This window comes from Adiantum capillus-veneris, chromosome 10 (genome assembly GCF_014529385.1).
Source record: "Adiantum capillus-veneris isolate H3 chromosome 10, ASM1452938v2, whole genome shotgun sequence".
NCBI lineage: Eukaryota > Viridiplantae > Streptophyta > Polypodiopsida > Polypodiales > Pteridaceae > Adiantum > Adiantum capillus-veneris.
In genome coordinates this window covers 31,206,645-31,222,203 of record NC_140940.1, presented here as the reverse complement: position 1 = coordinate 31,222,203, position 15,559 = coordinate 31,206,645, and the positions used below count along the sequence as shown (strand labels likewise).

At 38.5% G+C, this 15,559-nt stretch overlaps 1 protein-coding gene across 1 annotated transcript; it reads left to right on the top strand.

The window, feature by feature from the left end:
- The first annotated feature begins 14,519 nt into the window (after window positions 1-14,519).
- On the top strand, window positions 14,520-15,104 carry LOC147448646 (uncharacterized). The gene is made up of 3 exons (XM_086522422.1): window positions 14,520-14,745; window positions 14,822-14,894; window positions 15,008-15,104. Exons 1-3 carry the CDS (start codon window positions 14,520-14,522, stop codon window positions 15,102-15,104), a joined length of 396 nt encoding a protein of 131 aa, XP_086378548.1.
- Window positions 15,105-15,559: the final 455 nt, after the last annotated feature.

Genomic DNA, 15,559 nt, shown 5'->3' with positions numbered 1-15,559 from the left:
CCGGTTTGTTGGGTCTTCTAGTTGTGGCTCTCTACTATAGACTCGCCCATTGTAGTCCATGTACAAGTATCTTGGTTGCATATATACCAGTGGTATGGTTTGTTGGTTTGTGCAGATATTCAAATAACCACTTGGGTCCAGTTTTTGCACTTCTATCCGCACCTCATCCTTGAGGTTGCAATACCTAGCCCCATTGAAATATGTAAACATATGGGATCTCTTTGGATCCATCTTCACTTCAATTAGTAGAATCTTAGCTCGTGTGCTACTTTTATTTCTCATTATATACCTAGGCCTTATGAATCAATATATAAAACCTTGTCTCCATTGTAGCCATAGAGCTGTAAGATTTTCTCTGTTGTAGTTATGCTTGTGCCACTGAAAATACTAGCTTTGGTACACTTGAAATCTCTTCTTGACTTGAGTTCATGTGTTTCTTAATTTGGAAATTTGTTCTCTAGTACAATCTCATGTTGTGCAATGGGATTCTCTTGCTTCAGGTTAACAAGATTGCTTTTGCCAAAGCAATTCTAGTAGCTAAATGCTTTCCAAACAAGAGTTGGGTAACTCTAGCTTAAATGCATCAAAGTTGATTGCAATCCTTTGAAACAATGAAGTGAGGGCTCAAAAGAGCTTATTTTGCAATCATATGTGAATTGTGTCCCTGGTCTTCCAATTTAAGCCAAATTTGTAATGCAACGATTGCACTTGCAAGTTTGTGGCTTGCACGATCACTTTTAGCTCGTTTGGTGTTCTTTGATTAAATTGCAATGCTGTTTTCAAAAAAAAGCTTTAACAATGATGTTCTTGGTCGAAACAATTCAGACCCAATTTTTGAAAGTTTTCCCAAAATCTAGGTGGAAATTTTGAGCTCTGGCGAGTTTTACAACTTGGATTTTGTCAACTTTTCCCGAAAGTGGCTCAAGTTTCTATGCTCAATTGGCAATTTTGGCTCGTGAAAACTACCTTATCGGCTGGATTTTACTAAAGGTCAGCTTTTCAATCGAGATTTGAGTGATTTTATTGATCGGTCGGGTTTCGACCGTTTTTGGCTGCTCTAATTCCAACAGAATTGTTTTTGCTCTTTTTATGATAAATTTAACCGACTCTAGGCCGCTTGGTTACAACTTTTCTTTCTTTTAGTTTCTTTTCTTTGTTTGTTGACTGCTTGCTTATTTGCTCATGGTTTTTTGAGTATTTTTAATGAATTTTATGAATTTTTATGATTGTTTTTTAATTTTATGATCTTTTATGATTTTCAATATTTTTTTATAAATTTTTAGGTTCTTTTATGAATTTTTGTGTTTTTAAGATTTTTATGAATTTTTTGGTGATTTTTCTTTTTCCTAATTTTTTGGATTTTTATGTGATTCTACTATTTTTTATATTTTTTCTACTTATTTTTTATTTTTTGGCATATTTCATGAATTTGTTGATTTACTTTTCTAATTTTTATATGATTTTTTCAACCTTTCTTAATTCTTTTGTGAATTTATTTATTTGATTTTTTTATGAATTAGTTCTCCTTTTTTATTTTTTTTTAGAAATTTCTTTGCTTTTTTTACTTTTATGATTTTTAATCTATTTTTTGTGTTATTTTTCTCTTCACTTTTTTTTTAAAATATAAGTGTTTACAAATTCAACCTGAAATAGAAAAACAAATAAAAAATCATTTAAATTTATTAAAAAAAACTTACTTTACAGCGCTCTCGAGACTGCATGTGGAATGGGGGTTGGCCTTGTGTTTGGTGTATATGCAGCCCTTGGGTTCCAAGTTGGGTACGATGTTGTGCCATGTGGCGGCCCAAAGTTCATATGTGGGGCCCTAGGGTTCCAAGTTTGGTACGGATGTGCCATGCTAACGCTAGCTGGTATGGTCCCATTGAAATAAGAGCTTGGGTGTTGTGGTCATGGAGCATAAGTTGTTGAAAAAATGGGAGGGATAGAAACTACATGAGCACGAGGGTCCATAGGTGCATATGATTGATACACACTTGTAGATACCGTTGTAGGCATTGGGCTACCATGTTAGTGGTGCTTTACTAACAAATGAGGTCCATGGCGTGTTTTTGGTCATGCCCATCACTGGGGTAGGCATGGTAGCCATGGTGTCATCAAGAGAAAGATGGGCTAAGCTTGAAAAGGTAAAGCAATCACTTGTGGGCTCAGATTGTACTGAGATCCCTGGCAAAACAACATATGGAGGATCCATCGGGCTTACCGAGGGAGTCTCCATTTGCGATAAAGTTGGTTGCCTAGCCTTCCTTGTATCCAAGAATCTCATGAGACCCATTGAAGGCATGTGGATCCCCTTGTTCTGCCTCTCCAGCTCAATAACCATATGGATGACATCACAAACTCTTTGTTGTTGCTCCTCTATGCTACTAGCTCCCGTTGTGGATTGTAGGACATCTAACCAACCCACGTGATAGGTGTGACCTGTGTATAGGTCGGTTAGAGTCTCCTTTTCATACTCTCAGTTCTCATTTAAAAATGCTTCATCTAGGATTGAGGTGCTAGGGGTGTCCTTTGAACTAGATGCAATGTGGCTCTCTATGGGTTTACCCTTAGTGGTTTCTAATTCAGGAGCACTCGATTGCTCGCCTAGCATGGACGTTGACATAGGGGCTTTTGCTTTTAACTCTCTCCTTTGCTCTACCTTGCATAGGCTCTTGATTTCCTTTTCCCTAGCCGCTATGATATATCGCTCATCCTCTTGCACTTCGGCAAGGCTTCTCCCATCAGGAAATATAACCTTGGAGGGGAAAAGCTCTGAAGAGTCAGGGAGTGCATTGAATGGAGTATTCATGCACACTCTCCAGGAGCATGGGGTCTACGTTGGTCATGAATGGTGAATTTACTTCCCACCCCCTTCATTCACATCGTTAGCTCCATGTTCGGAGCAAGTGGCTCTACTAAAAGTCTCCTTCCAGCGGCTAAGCATGCTCGGCCCGGATGGTGGACCCATGGCATGCATGTCTTGGCTTGAACTATCTGGATTAGGCATAAGGTAACCTTCCATGATGTCGTAGTCAAAGGAAGAGCCACTAGATGCAATATGTGGATCCTTAGTGGTACTACCTTGGGTTCCCAATGAGGGCCTAGAGCCTAAGGTGGAGGAATAATGAGTGCCCGCATAAACAGAGACACTCTCTATGTGCTCTTCCTCTAGCACATGACCAAATCGTTGGTGAATGTGACATTAACACTCTAGAAACGTTGGTGAGTGCCTGTAAAGGCCGCTCATCTAGTTTTTTAGGTGTTTATAATCCAAAATTTTTGTTATTTTTGGTCCTTTTTTCTAACCAAGTTACGGAATATGGCACGTATTAGCTCAAAACGAGAGTCTTGGTAGAGGGGCGTGTTATGCTTTACAGCTCTCGGTTCTGTTATGTAAAGCCCTCGGAATCCTAAAAATTGTCTTTTCCTAGTCAGGAAGAGGGCTAGAATTAGTAAGTCCAAAGGGTTAGTGTGAAGGGGATGGTGGAGGACTTGAGGAACTTGTCCACATGCCCTCCCTTCACTTGAGGTCCTAGTCTTTATATATAAAGTAGTGTGTATACTATATCATAAGACGAAGGAGTGAGGCCCTGGGCCTGGGCTTGGGCTTGGGATTGGGCTTGGGGGAAGGTCTCGATCCCTTCCTTTTAAGCTAAGATTTTTTAAATTTGCTTTTTGTTTTTGAATTTTCTTTTCTGTCTCAATATTTTTGAGCATTTTTTATTTATTTATTTCTTTTTAAATAAAAAACCTTTTTTGTGGATAATGTTGCACGTGGACGCCAAGATCACACGCACACACAATAGCTCCTTGCAGCTCTGTGTAACCTCCTTACAGCTAACAGGGATAATTAACAGCTAATTAACACTGATTATCACACACTTTCTAACACAAAACTGCACATTGTCTACACTAACTACTACAAACTGTCTACACTTCTTAACATAGCAAAACTACTCACTCACAGAGTACTCAATCTACTCACTGTCCACTGCACATTACAAATTTACACTAACTAATAGATCTACTAGCACCTGCACATTACAGATCTAACAAATCTAACAAAAACAAGTACAGTGCAGCACTTAGCAGAGCTTACAAAAACCTGCTAAAACTGCACATTACAGCCACTTAACAATTCTCACACAACTCAACAAAAAACCAAAAATGACACAAGTGAAGGTTTCCTGAGGTAGCACTGAGTGCTCCTCAAGCTTAGTGCAAGGCAGTCCCCGCTAGCGGTGCCAAAATTGTGCTCTTTGCCGCACGTGTCGTAGGCTAAGAACTTGCTTGTGCACTGTGTGCGAGCCTTGAAAGGCTGCAAGCACACAACTAGGCAGTCCTAGCAAGCTCAAAGAAACAATGGTGTGTCACTCACTGCTCAATGCTTCTGTCGTGAAGGATCCTGTGTTGCGAAGAAGAAGGAGCCGCCGCCAATACCGCACTCAACCGCCTCTCTGCCGCAATGCTCTCTCTCTCTCTCTCTCTCTCTCTCTCTCTCTCTCTCTCTCTCTCTCTCTCTCTCTCTCTCTCTCTCTCTCTCTCAAGCATACACACACACACATACACATGTGAGCACACGAAGGAGGAGAAGACACAGATGGAGCAAGAGCACTTCGTAGATTACACCTCCAAGAATGAGGTTTTTTAGGTCAAATGGATCTTTTTAAGAGTTTGACCCATTCACACATGGGCGCCCACAGTGGCCGATCGTTGCAAAACTAAAGTAAAAATAAGAAGTGGTGCGCCTCTCATCGGCGATCACCTACACACCTATTGGATTGACAAGCCCGGTCCATGACTCAATCAAATAAATAATAAGGCATATGTCAAAGGTGATAGGGTGTCTATGAGGGTCCATGACTCAATCAAATATATAATAAGGCTTCCATCAAAGGTGATAGGGTGTCCGTGAGGGTTAACACTCCAATATGACTTGTGACCACATGACCTAGTGCTTGTAGTTTTCCTAGATGCACTGGTGAAATCTGGCCAAGTTTGGACTTGTTTTGATCAAGTTATGCTCATTTTTCATTTTATGGTCAGATTTGTGGTTTTTTGACTTTTTTAACGACCTTTTTACAAATCTCAGAAGCTAATCAATTGATTTTTTGGTACTAGAATGCCTCGTAAAAGGGCCCAGAAGGAGTGGGAGGTTGCACCATATGAAGTGATCGACATCTCATCCAACAAGAAAGCCCACATCTTTGAAGAAGAGTTGGCAAAAATATTAGCTAATGTGTTCATCTGCAAGTTCAAGATGTTGATAGAACCAAAGTGAAGATGACAATATTTCCCAAAGAACTATGGACATTGCATGAGTAGAGGGAGGTAATAGAAGGATCTAGATGCCTGTACCTAGATACCTTTTTCTTACTCCCACCTTGGTGGATAGACTTTCAAAGAGCACATGAGCTAATGAGCTCAATCTAGTATAATGGAGAAACAACTTTAACTGACAAGGATGGAGCTACAGTTAAAGTGCAGATAAGAGATGAGCTAATCAACATAGCCCTACACATACCAACGGGCAATCACAATCTTCTTCATAAGACCAAAGCAATTGACAACAACAAGGCTTTCATAAATCAACAAGGCCCCAAGTTTACTTATAAGCACCTGATCTACACCGAAATGGAGCTGCCATTGTGGCTCATCTCTTAGCATTTGAAGGTTCAGAAGCCACCAAGATACACAAACCCCAATCTACACATTGCAATGGTGATGGCTATGGAACTAGCCAAGCAAAGAGTGACTGGATGTGACCTCAAAAACTACATATTGGAAAACTTGGTAGGAGCTAACCTGAAGGGTAGTGTCCACAACAAAATCTACATGAATGCGGACTCAATTTTGACATGAATTTCCTACCAAGCATTGGGAGTGATAGATCAGCTACCACTTGCAAAGTCCCACGTTGACTTGTTACACAAAGCCAAGCATTCCATCAAAGTAGTAGGGGTTTCTTCTTTAACTCCAACCAAAGAAAGAATGAGGGGACAAATCTCTAAAGCCAAAATCATGGACAGTGAAGCAACAGAGTCAGATATTGAGCTTAGTGGTGAAATAAAGCCAAAAACAAAGACACGCCATCTGAATTCTAGTCAGCAGTAGCTGAGGAAGAGGAGGAAGATGATATCACCGTTCCTTTGGTGAGAAACAGAAGCAAGCTAGTGGAACAAATTTCTAAAACAAGAACGCAAAGATCAATGGAAGAAGCAGAAAGATTGTGAGGGGAGCGGCTTAAGAAGCTTGCAGGGAGGAAAAAGAAGGTGGATGAAGGGGAATTTGACGTTGATGATGAAGATGACATGGCCCTAGACAAGAAGCTAGAGAGCAAAAAAGCCAAGCAATTAGAGAAAAGCAAAAAATATAAAAGGAGGAAAGCAACAAAAGAAGTAAAGCTTGTCGACACCTTTTGGCAACACATCCACAAAGTACTCAAAAGAAAGGCCTAGCAACAATCCAAAGAAGATTCCAAGAAACAAAAAGTGGATGATTTGGAGTCTCTAGAGGACTCTCCCAAGTGCCACGACACAACTAATGAATTTCCCAGCAAGTTTGTTTAATTTTTGTTTTCTTAAAAAAAGATACCTTTAAGGGGAAAATAATGCATTTTTTAGAGCATGTTTTTAACTGAGAGAGAGACACCCTTGCTTCAATGCTTAGGCATTGGAAATGAGTCCTCATGAGCTCCTTTTAAATCATAGAGTCTGCAAATCAACTAAACTAGAACCACTTGCGAATGCACTAGCAAACATTTGAGTCCCAAGCACTATGAATTAGCATCAATTTGTGATGCTCATTTCTATAATCAAATTAGGCCTTCTTGTAATGTCTCGCACTCAGCTAGTTTCATAAGGGCTAATGCAAGAAAGTTCCCTTCATTAATGTCAAGCGATCATAAATCCTCAACACCCTTTCATATAAATAATCAGGTCACACTCAAATAGACCTCAACTAGTTTCAAAAGGGCTAAAGCAAGAAAGTTCCCTCCATTAATTTCAAGTGACCATAAATCCTCAACACCCTTTTGTATAATTAAACATGCCACACTCATTCAAATAGACATTATCATCAATGGCATCGCATGCTTCCATTAAAAAGCAACTTTGGATCAAGAAATGTATTATACATGATGTAGGGAAAAAATGCTTCCCAATATTGCAAAACAATACTCTAATATTACCAATCATTGCAATCATGATTGCTCTTTTTTTTTTCTACGTCCTTTTCTTCTCCTCATGGATTTTTTGAAGCATGCCCTGGGTTAGTGGCAAATGATACTTTTTAATCGTACATCCATTATTCCAATTGGACATTTCTTCACCATCCAATGTAGCAAGCTTGACATTTCCCAGTTTTTAAGTTTCTTGGCATGTTGTTTCAATGTATAAACCAAGACAAAATTTCCTGTTTTAAATTCTTTTGAGCGCACATGCTTATCAAAATTTTACTTTTTGCCTTCTTTTCTGAGTGTAGATGGAAGCTACAGCTTTCAAGCGGAGCTCTTCCAGCTTTTCAAGGTCATCTATTCATGTAGACAATTCATTGCCTGTCCATTTGAGTTCCTTAGCTACCCTTAGCATTGGGATTAAAAACTCCATGGGCAAGATAGTGTTAAGACCAAACACCATGTTATATGGTGTTGTTCCAATAGATGTCTTATAAGCTACTCTATAAGCCCACGATGTTGAGTGCAACTTTTGATCCCAATTGTTCCTTGAATCAGATACTATTTTAGTCAATACAGTGCATAGGGTTTTGTAATTGGCACTTTGGTACAATCACAAGCATCACATCTTTTCAAATATTCTTCAACATCCATATGTAATGTAGGCCACCATATTCTTGCGGTTAAGACAATTTTTGATGTCTTATCCCCTGAGAAATGGCCTCCATTTATTCCTCCATGTGCCTGCTCTAGGATTGGCAAAATATGTGCTTTCCGTTGCACATATCCTGAGCTTAATATCCTTTCCTCTCTTATAGAGCTGATTTTCAATCAATATGAAGTCCGTGGTCTCTACTTATATAGCTCTTTGATGTGCTCTAGAGGTATTTTCAAGAAACATTCTCGTTTTGAGGTAGTCACTTATATATTGACTCCAATCTGGTGCAATCATCACTTGAAACAACATTGCATGTTCTACTCATGGTGTAGATCTGCATGTAACACAATTAGTAACATACTCATGAACATCGGTGCACAAATTTGGCCAATAAAATCCTAATTGTTTCAAGCACTGACATGTTTTTGTTTGCAAGCAATGAGATGCTAAGTCCTGAACATGTGCTTCTAAAAGATAGCAATCGTACTCTTTTGGACTTATTCACAATCGTAAAATGTTTTCTGAGCCTAAATGATATAAATGTCCACCAATTAATTAAAAATTCTTGGATTACCAAACCGTCTGTTGTTTAAATTCTTGCTCAGTCCTATCGAACTCTCCTCCATAGTACACTAAAATGACTATTTCCTGAGACCACTTGGGTACCATTTCAACATTGAAAATATTTGCATCAGGGATGTCATCGTGTAAGCCTTCTGTAGCTTCTCCATTTGGCAATATGGAAAGATGATCTGCTTGAAGATGCATCTTTTCTTTTTTAACCACTAGTGTAAAATCAAACTCAAGCAATATGATGAACCATTGTACAATTATTTCAATATTGCATGGTTTGTTTACAAGGTATAAGAGAGCTTGATGATCACGGACAAACACAAATTCTTTTACAAGGAGATAATGTCAAAATTTCTTAACAGCATGTATCATCCCCAGCCCTTCTCTCTTAGTGGTAGTGTAGTTCTTTTTAGCATTGTTAAGTTGTGTACTGGCATAACAGATTAGGAAGTCCATATTTCCTTCTCCTGGCTGAGCAAAGATACATCCCATAGCAAATGTTGAAGCATCAATATAAACATGAAACTTTCTTTTCCCAATCTAGTCTTTTAATATTGGAGCGGATGTGAGATCTTTTTTAGCTTTTTAAATGACTCCTCACAATCCTCCATCCATTCAAAGACTAATATAAGTCTATACATGGGTTGAGAAATGACCGCATACATGTGTATAAATCTCCTATAAAATAACTACACTGTTCCACAAAGCATTATACATGTTTTGTGTTGTTTGGTCTAGGCATCTCTACAATCACTTTTATGTTATCTAAATTTGTAGATATAGCATTTTTTGAGTCGATAAGTCCCAAGATTCTACCTTGTCTCACCATGAATACGCACTTTTTTGAGTTAAGGCAGATCTATACGTCCTGCACTTCTCGAATACTTTTATGCGGTGTTCTGTATGTTCATCCCTCAAGAGAGAGTGTACACATAGATCATCCATGTAGATTTCCAAGAATATCCTCAAGTATTCTTTAAAAGCATGTGCCATTAATGTCTAGAATGTTGTCAGGGCATTAGTCAGTCCAAAGGGCATGACTCTATACGCATATATTCCCCAGTTTGTGGGAAATTCCATATTATATTGATCTTCAAGAGTGATTGCAAGCTGGTTGTAGCCAGAAAATTTATCTAAGAAGGAATATGTCCGCTTCCCTACCACTCGTTCTAGAACATGGTTGGTGATAGGTAAGGGATAATTGTACCTTATTGTGGCGGCATTAATCTTCTCTAGATTGACACACACTCAAAGTTTACCATTCTTCTTGGGCACTACCACAATTAGAGATACTCGACCGGTGTGTTATATCTCGTAATTGAAATCAACTTCCTTCAGTTTATCAATCTCTTCCTTGATGCGCTTAGCAAATGTATCATTATACATGTACGGTCTGTGACGAATAGGCTTTACATCGGGTTTTAATGGGATTGTTGTAAGGTCTAGGGTGAATAAACAAGAGAGCCATTCATGATAAAAGGATGCAGAACTATTCAATTAGAAAGTCATGTACAAAGTGCCTCATATATATAGGCATAGTGAGGGATGTAGCCTTCTTACACATAGCCTAACACATAGGCTTCGAGTGTGTTTTATTTGCGAGCTTTTGATTTTGAGCTTTTGCAATCAAAACCAGTTTTGCAAGCTTTTTGATTTTACATTCAGAGCCTTTTTTAACGACACAAAAAAAATGAATACAAAACAAAGACATCAGTATATGATACACACCAAAAAACATATATTACCTTGCAACAACTTGGCTTAAGATTTAGAGTCTCTTTTAACGATACACACCAAAAACATGTACAAGTTTCCAAAAGCCCTAGTTGTGAGCTTGTACAAATGTCTAGATAGATATCACAAAGCATGCTTCTTTAACGAAAAGGGATTCAAAAAAAGTTTCATGTGTCTAGAAAAGCTACTCCACAGCTCATACATAAGAGAAATATCCTTCAATGCATACCTCTAGACAACATTGTCTAAGGTTTAGGTTCACTACACCACATGCTTTATCTTGCGGGTTTGCCCTAATATAAATGCAAGGTCTATAGGAGTTAGTGCAGGCTTATGAATGACCATGTGCTCTTTTGGTTGAAGCCCAAGAATATGCACATACACATAGTACATGTGCTTAATGCCGAAAAAGCTTCATGTGTAGATTCTCTCTTCTAAAAATCGGGACATGTGAAACTAGGTTCTACCTTAATGTGTACATCATAACAACTCTCTGTCAAAACCTAAAAAACTATGTGTTGTTCACTTTTTAGTTTCTCGTCCAAGAACGTTGCAACCATACTTGCAGCAGCTGACTCCAATCTCTATTGTGCTTCCTTGGAAACACCATGTCTCCACTTACACTTCTTGCTACTAGAGCCTCCTTGTGTAAGAGCAGCATTTATATTGTTCATGCTTCGTAGTGGTGTTGCAAAATCTGCAAATTGAAATCCACTTTGCACCAAATTGTCACTCTCTTCCTTTGATAAGTTGGTTCCAATATCCACTTGCCAGAAAGTAGGAACGATAGGTTAGAATTTTACTTGCCTCTGTACTTTTTATGTGTCGATTACTTCATAGTTGCAGAACCATATCCACTGTGCAATTGTCTTGTCTTTAAAAGTTCTTTTAGACCAAAAACATGGAGCAACCATTCCCACTTGACGGCTCTGTAATTTCTTACCACAACTTTTCTTCCATTCCATTCCAAAACATTTCCTCATGGGCACCTTTGACCTCTTGAATACGCCTTGCTTAACTCTCCCCTGGATGCATTGGAATGATCTCTCTTGCTTCACTATCAGTGACAACATATACCTCTTCATTATCCTATCTATCAAAATGAATACTCTGTGGTCTCCCTCTGGTTTTGCGCTGCCTTGCTTCCATTACATATCTAGGTTTATGTGAGCTTGTACAGAATACACTTGTTTTCTTCTTCCGTTGTATAGTCTCTCTGTCACCTTCACTACCAGCAACCAAGCCTTTCGATGTACTCGCAAAATGGGTTGGATTTGGAGATTCTCTGCATTTGGCACTAGCCATCATTGCTTCTATGGAAGGGTGCGTTCCCATGTATCTACATGTGTTGTATCCCAATATTTTTGCCCACTGAATATATGCATTCAAAACATCACTGACACATGCATCATAAAGTGATATTTTACGTCTACCACCTTCACCTGCCACCTAACTTGCATGGATGCTCTCTGATAAGTTTATTCTTGGAATGTGATCCTTCTCCCATGGACTCTTTCTGGACTATAAATACAATACGATAAAAATTATATATAAGTTAATCTCCATTTTCATGTATTTTAAATGAATCAAAGAAAAGAATGATATACCATTGTCTTAGAGAGACCCCCATGGGCAATCCGTTGCTCCCACCAATTAAACCATCTCTCTAAATCCTTTTTATTACCCCCTGTCACATTTTTTCTCCCACAATTCTCGTATTGTGGAAGCTAGAAGGGAGGCCTCATTTGTAGTCTCTGCTAAGCGCCATGCTTCACACATTTCAATGTGATGCAATTGTCTATCTATAGCGATATGTTTTTAAGTGTGTTTGTGTAGACTCTACTCCCAATGGAAAAGACACGAGTGCTCCCTCCCCTCCATTACATTATACCATCCTCCATTGTATACAACTTGTACTGCCAACCAATTAGCCCCGGCTTCATCAGACATAAATGCAGCAAAGTCTATTGGTTCATGTTCACACCTCTCCATAGCTGTGTTTAAAATTCTCCAAAACAAGATTTGTGTATCTTTGTCTTCTTCTTTACATTCACATATTGCAATCACCTACAATGCTGGCATGTTGTACACATAAAACAAATAAGAAATAAAAGGTGTCTTATAGCAAAAATATTCTATCTAACATATTTTATAAATTCATTACCCAGGATCGTAAACCGAGCAGGACATAGTTGCCCATCCTTCAACCCAATGAGTATGATCAAAGTGCACCCAAGCACAACTCAATCTCTTGTCCCTCCTCGCCTCATTTGATTGACTAGCTCCACTTCAAAAGCATGTCCTTTTGTTGACATTTTGAATACGTAACATTTATCGTTAGGTCCACCCTGGCCTGGAAAACTACTTCCATGAAAGAATATATGGTATATAACACAAATATATATATAATAAATATATATTATATATTATATTTATATAGTATATACTTATATCATATAGCTATACTATATGTATATATACTATATAGTTATAGTATATTAATATTATATAGCTATATTATACTATAGATTATATAGTTATATTATATAGTATACAGGTATTCTGAAAAATGCAAAAGTAGTTCTTTGGAATTCTATTTCTCATAGTACATACGTAAAAGTTTACTCGATCACTTAAATGCATGCTCGTACAAAAAGCTTTTCGAGAGCCCAACTTAAGCGTACACAAAAATCAAGTGTACACAAAAATCCATGTCCGTGAATCTTAATGAGTGATGTGATGTGTGATGAGAGAAAACACATATGAGATGTTTTCAAAATACAAAAAGAATACCACAAATGCATTCGAAACGTCCAAAAACCTAGGATGGGGCAGCTCTTTCCTCCCTTTTTTGCCATTTATGGAGTTTAAGCAACGAATTTCCTTGAGAAAATCAAAGCTAAAACACATAATTGCGTGCGCGGATGGTGGGGCGGCTCTTTCTCCCCCTTTTTTTACCATTTTTGGAGTTTACGCAACGAATTTCCTTGAAAAAACCGAAGTTGAAATACATAATTGCCGTTGACGACACCTTCAAAAAGCAAAAAAAAAGGGGGAGGTAGAGCTCCCCAATCATCCATGTGCGCGTGGATGATGGGGCAACTCTTTCCCCCCTTTTTTTCCATTTTTGGAGTTTAAGCAATGAATTTCCTTGAGAAAATTGAAGTTGAAATACATAATTTCCGTTGACGACACCTTCAAAATGCACAAAAAAGGGGGGAGGTAGAGCTCCCCCATCATCTGCGCGCACGAATGATGGGGAAGCTCTGCCTCCCCCTTTTTTTGCGTTTTGAACGTTTTGTCAACGACAATTCTCTAAATGAGCATGAAGAATCATATTTTGTAGGTAGACATTTGACCATCGTTTTTAATAGAGTATAGACATGTTTTAATTTACAAAAGATCAACTTGAGTGTGTTTATTGATTGTTGCTATGTATGTAGGCTTTTATTTACCTGATGGATGTGGTGAAGTCTTCCGACTCTAGTGAGAAGATGATAGAGCTTTTATTTACCTGATGGATGCGGTGAAGTCTTCCGACTCTAGTGAGAAGATGATAGAGCTTGTGTTGTTGGCTAAGAGAGTGATTTACATCAGGTTTGCATCTTTCACTTGCACTTTATGCAAAAAAAGAGCATTTAATTTTTTTGCCATGGTTTTGTGATAGTAAGTCATTTTGAGTATGATGACATATCATTTTGTGTTTACAAAAAATCTTTAAATTCCCTGTGGAAGCCCAATATGGGGTGGATGGTTTTTTTGACAATAAGGTCGTGTATAATGTCTATGAGGAAAACCCTTAAATCCCTTGTGGGAGCCCAAAATAGGGTTTATGGTTTATTTTGAAAAAGTGTTCTCCATATAAAGGAGATTCTGGCTTTTTTTTTGGATATATGTCATTTACCATTGCGTGTTTGTGCTTTTAAAAGTGGATGATGCTCTAAACATTGTGTAGATGGGTTATGCAATGCGTTGAGGTGCAGGAATTGAATGAAGCCCCACCATTCACTAGAGAGATGTGCGTGATGAGAATACGATGTTCTCTCCCTCTTTGCTTGAAAGGAATGTGACAACTTGGGAGGCCAATGTTTGTCCTTGGTGGTTCCAAAGCAAGAGATTGAATTACGGAAGAGTAAGTACCTTAACACTTGTGGCTCTTTTCTTTTGAGAATGTATATATTACTTTAATGCTAATGTATGTGATATTGTGCTATATGGTTGTTGAGTAAAGGGTTTCAAAATGAGAGTGATGAGTACTTAGAGGAGACACAAGAAGAGTCTCTCCCTCCCATTTCTCATGGAGTTACTCAAAACACCATTGGGAGTGGCTCTCAAGGTACTCCACTAGCAAGCAATGCATTCAAGAAGGATAAAGGGAAAATGGAGACTCCAAGTACATCAAGGATACCCACTCCCTCTTCTATGCCTCCCATTGTGCCATCTACGGAGCTCGGCATGTCCTCTTTGGCAACCACTATACCCCATATGGCACCCTCTTCTAATGTGCCCACTACGTCCTCATTGGTGCACACTACTTCGTTTTTTGCGGAGTTTTCTCTTGGGCAAGAGGCTTGGGAGAGAAGGCCGATCACACGATCTGTTGTTGGTAAGTTTAAGAAAATTGTTAGCAATTCTGTCTTCCATGTTTTCTAATTCAAAGCTAGCTTGGATAATGCTTGCAGGGTTCCATTACCAAACCGTTGTAGATGTCTTGCCTGTGGATATATCACAAATTGATAAGTTTTCCCTTGATAGGTAGATTTGGATAATGGTTACTTATTTACATTTTCTTCTTGCATTGCTCAATGGTTTTGAACATGATTTATATTTGGTTTTCTTCTAGCATCAATAATTTTTTTGCGACACAGAATACAAATCTATATAGCAAAGATGGTGTGCCGTGTTGTGAGGTTGCTAGGCTTATCTTTGCAGATTTTCCTACAAGTTTGCTTATGGATGGTCTAGGACCAATCCCCCCATTGGGTAAGTAACTTTTCTTTGGACTAGTACCTATAGCTAACGATGGTTGTATGCTTACATGTCATTATTCACTTTTGTAGAGGGCACGAGTGTTCCCAAGTGGAACACATTTTCCAGGGGTCTAATGACAGGGTGCATGGATGTTGCTTGTGATTTTTTGGCCGATGAGGGGTTTTTAGTCACCATGTGCATGGCCCAGCATATTGGAGATTTTATTGCAGATGCAACTAGGGTAGGACTTGTGCTCTTACGTACATGGACCCTCATGTATAATAAGAAGGAATATCGGCATCCACTCACTAGAGAGGCGGTGAGATAGCAAACTTATTTTCATAATTTAATTTCCTAACTAGAAACATTATAGCTAGGACATTCATTCTTTGAATTATTTATTTATGCAGGTACTTGATCTTACCATGTTTCTTTGGTATCGTGTTGGC

Bases quoted from the DNA above. Each gene is read 5' to 3' on its own strand.
- LOC147448646 (XM_086522422.1), top strand. From the start codon at position 14,520: ATGGAGACTCCAAGTACATCAAGGATACCCACTCCCTCTTCTATGCCT. The intron at 14,746-14,821 runs GTAAGTTTAAGA...TAATGCTTGCAG, and splicing joins GATCACACGATCTGTTGTTG to GGTTCCATTACCAAACCGTT. The intron at 14,895-15,007 runs GTAGATTTGGAT...TTTGCGACACAG, and splicing joins GATAAGTTTTCCCTTGATAG to AATACAAATCTATATAGCAA.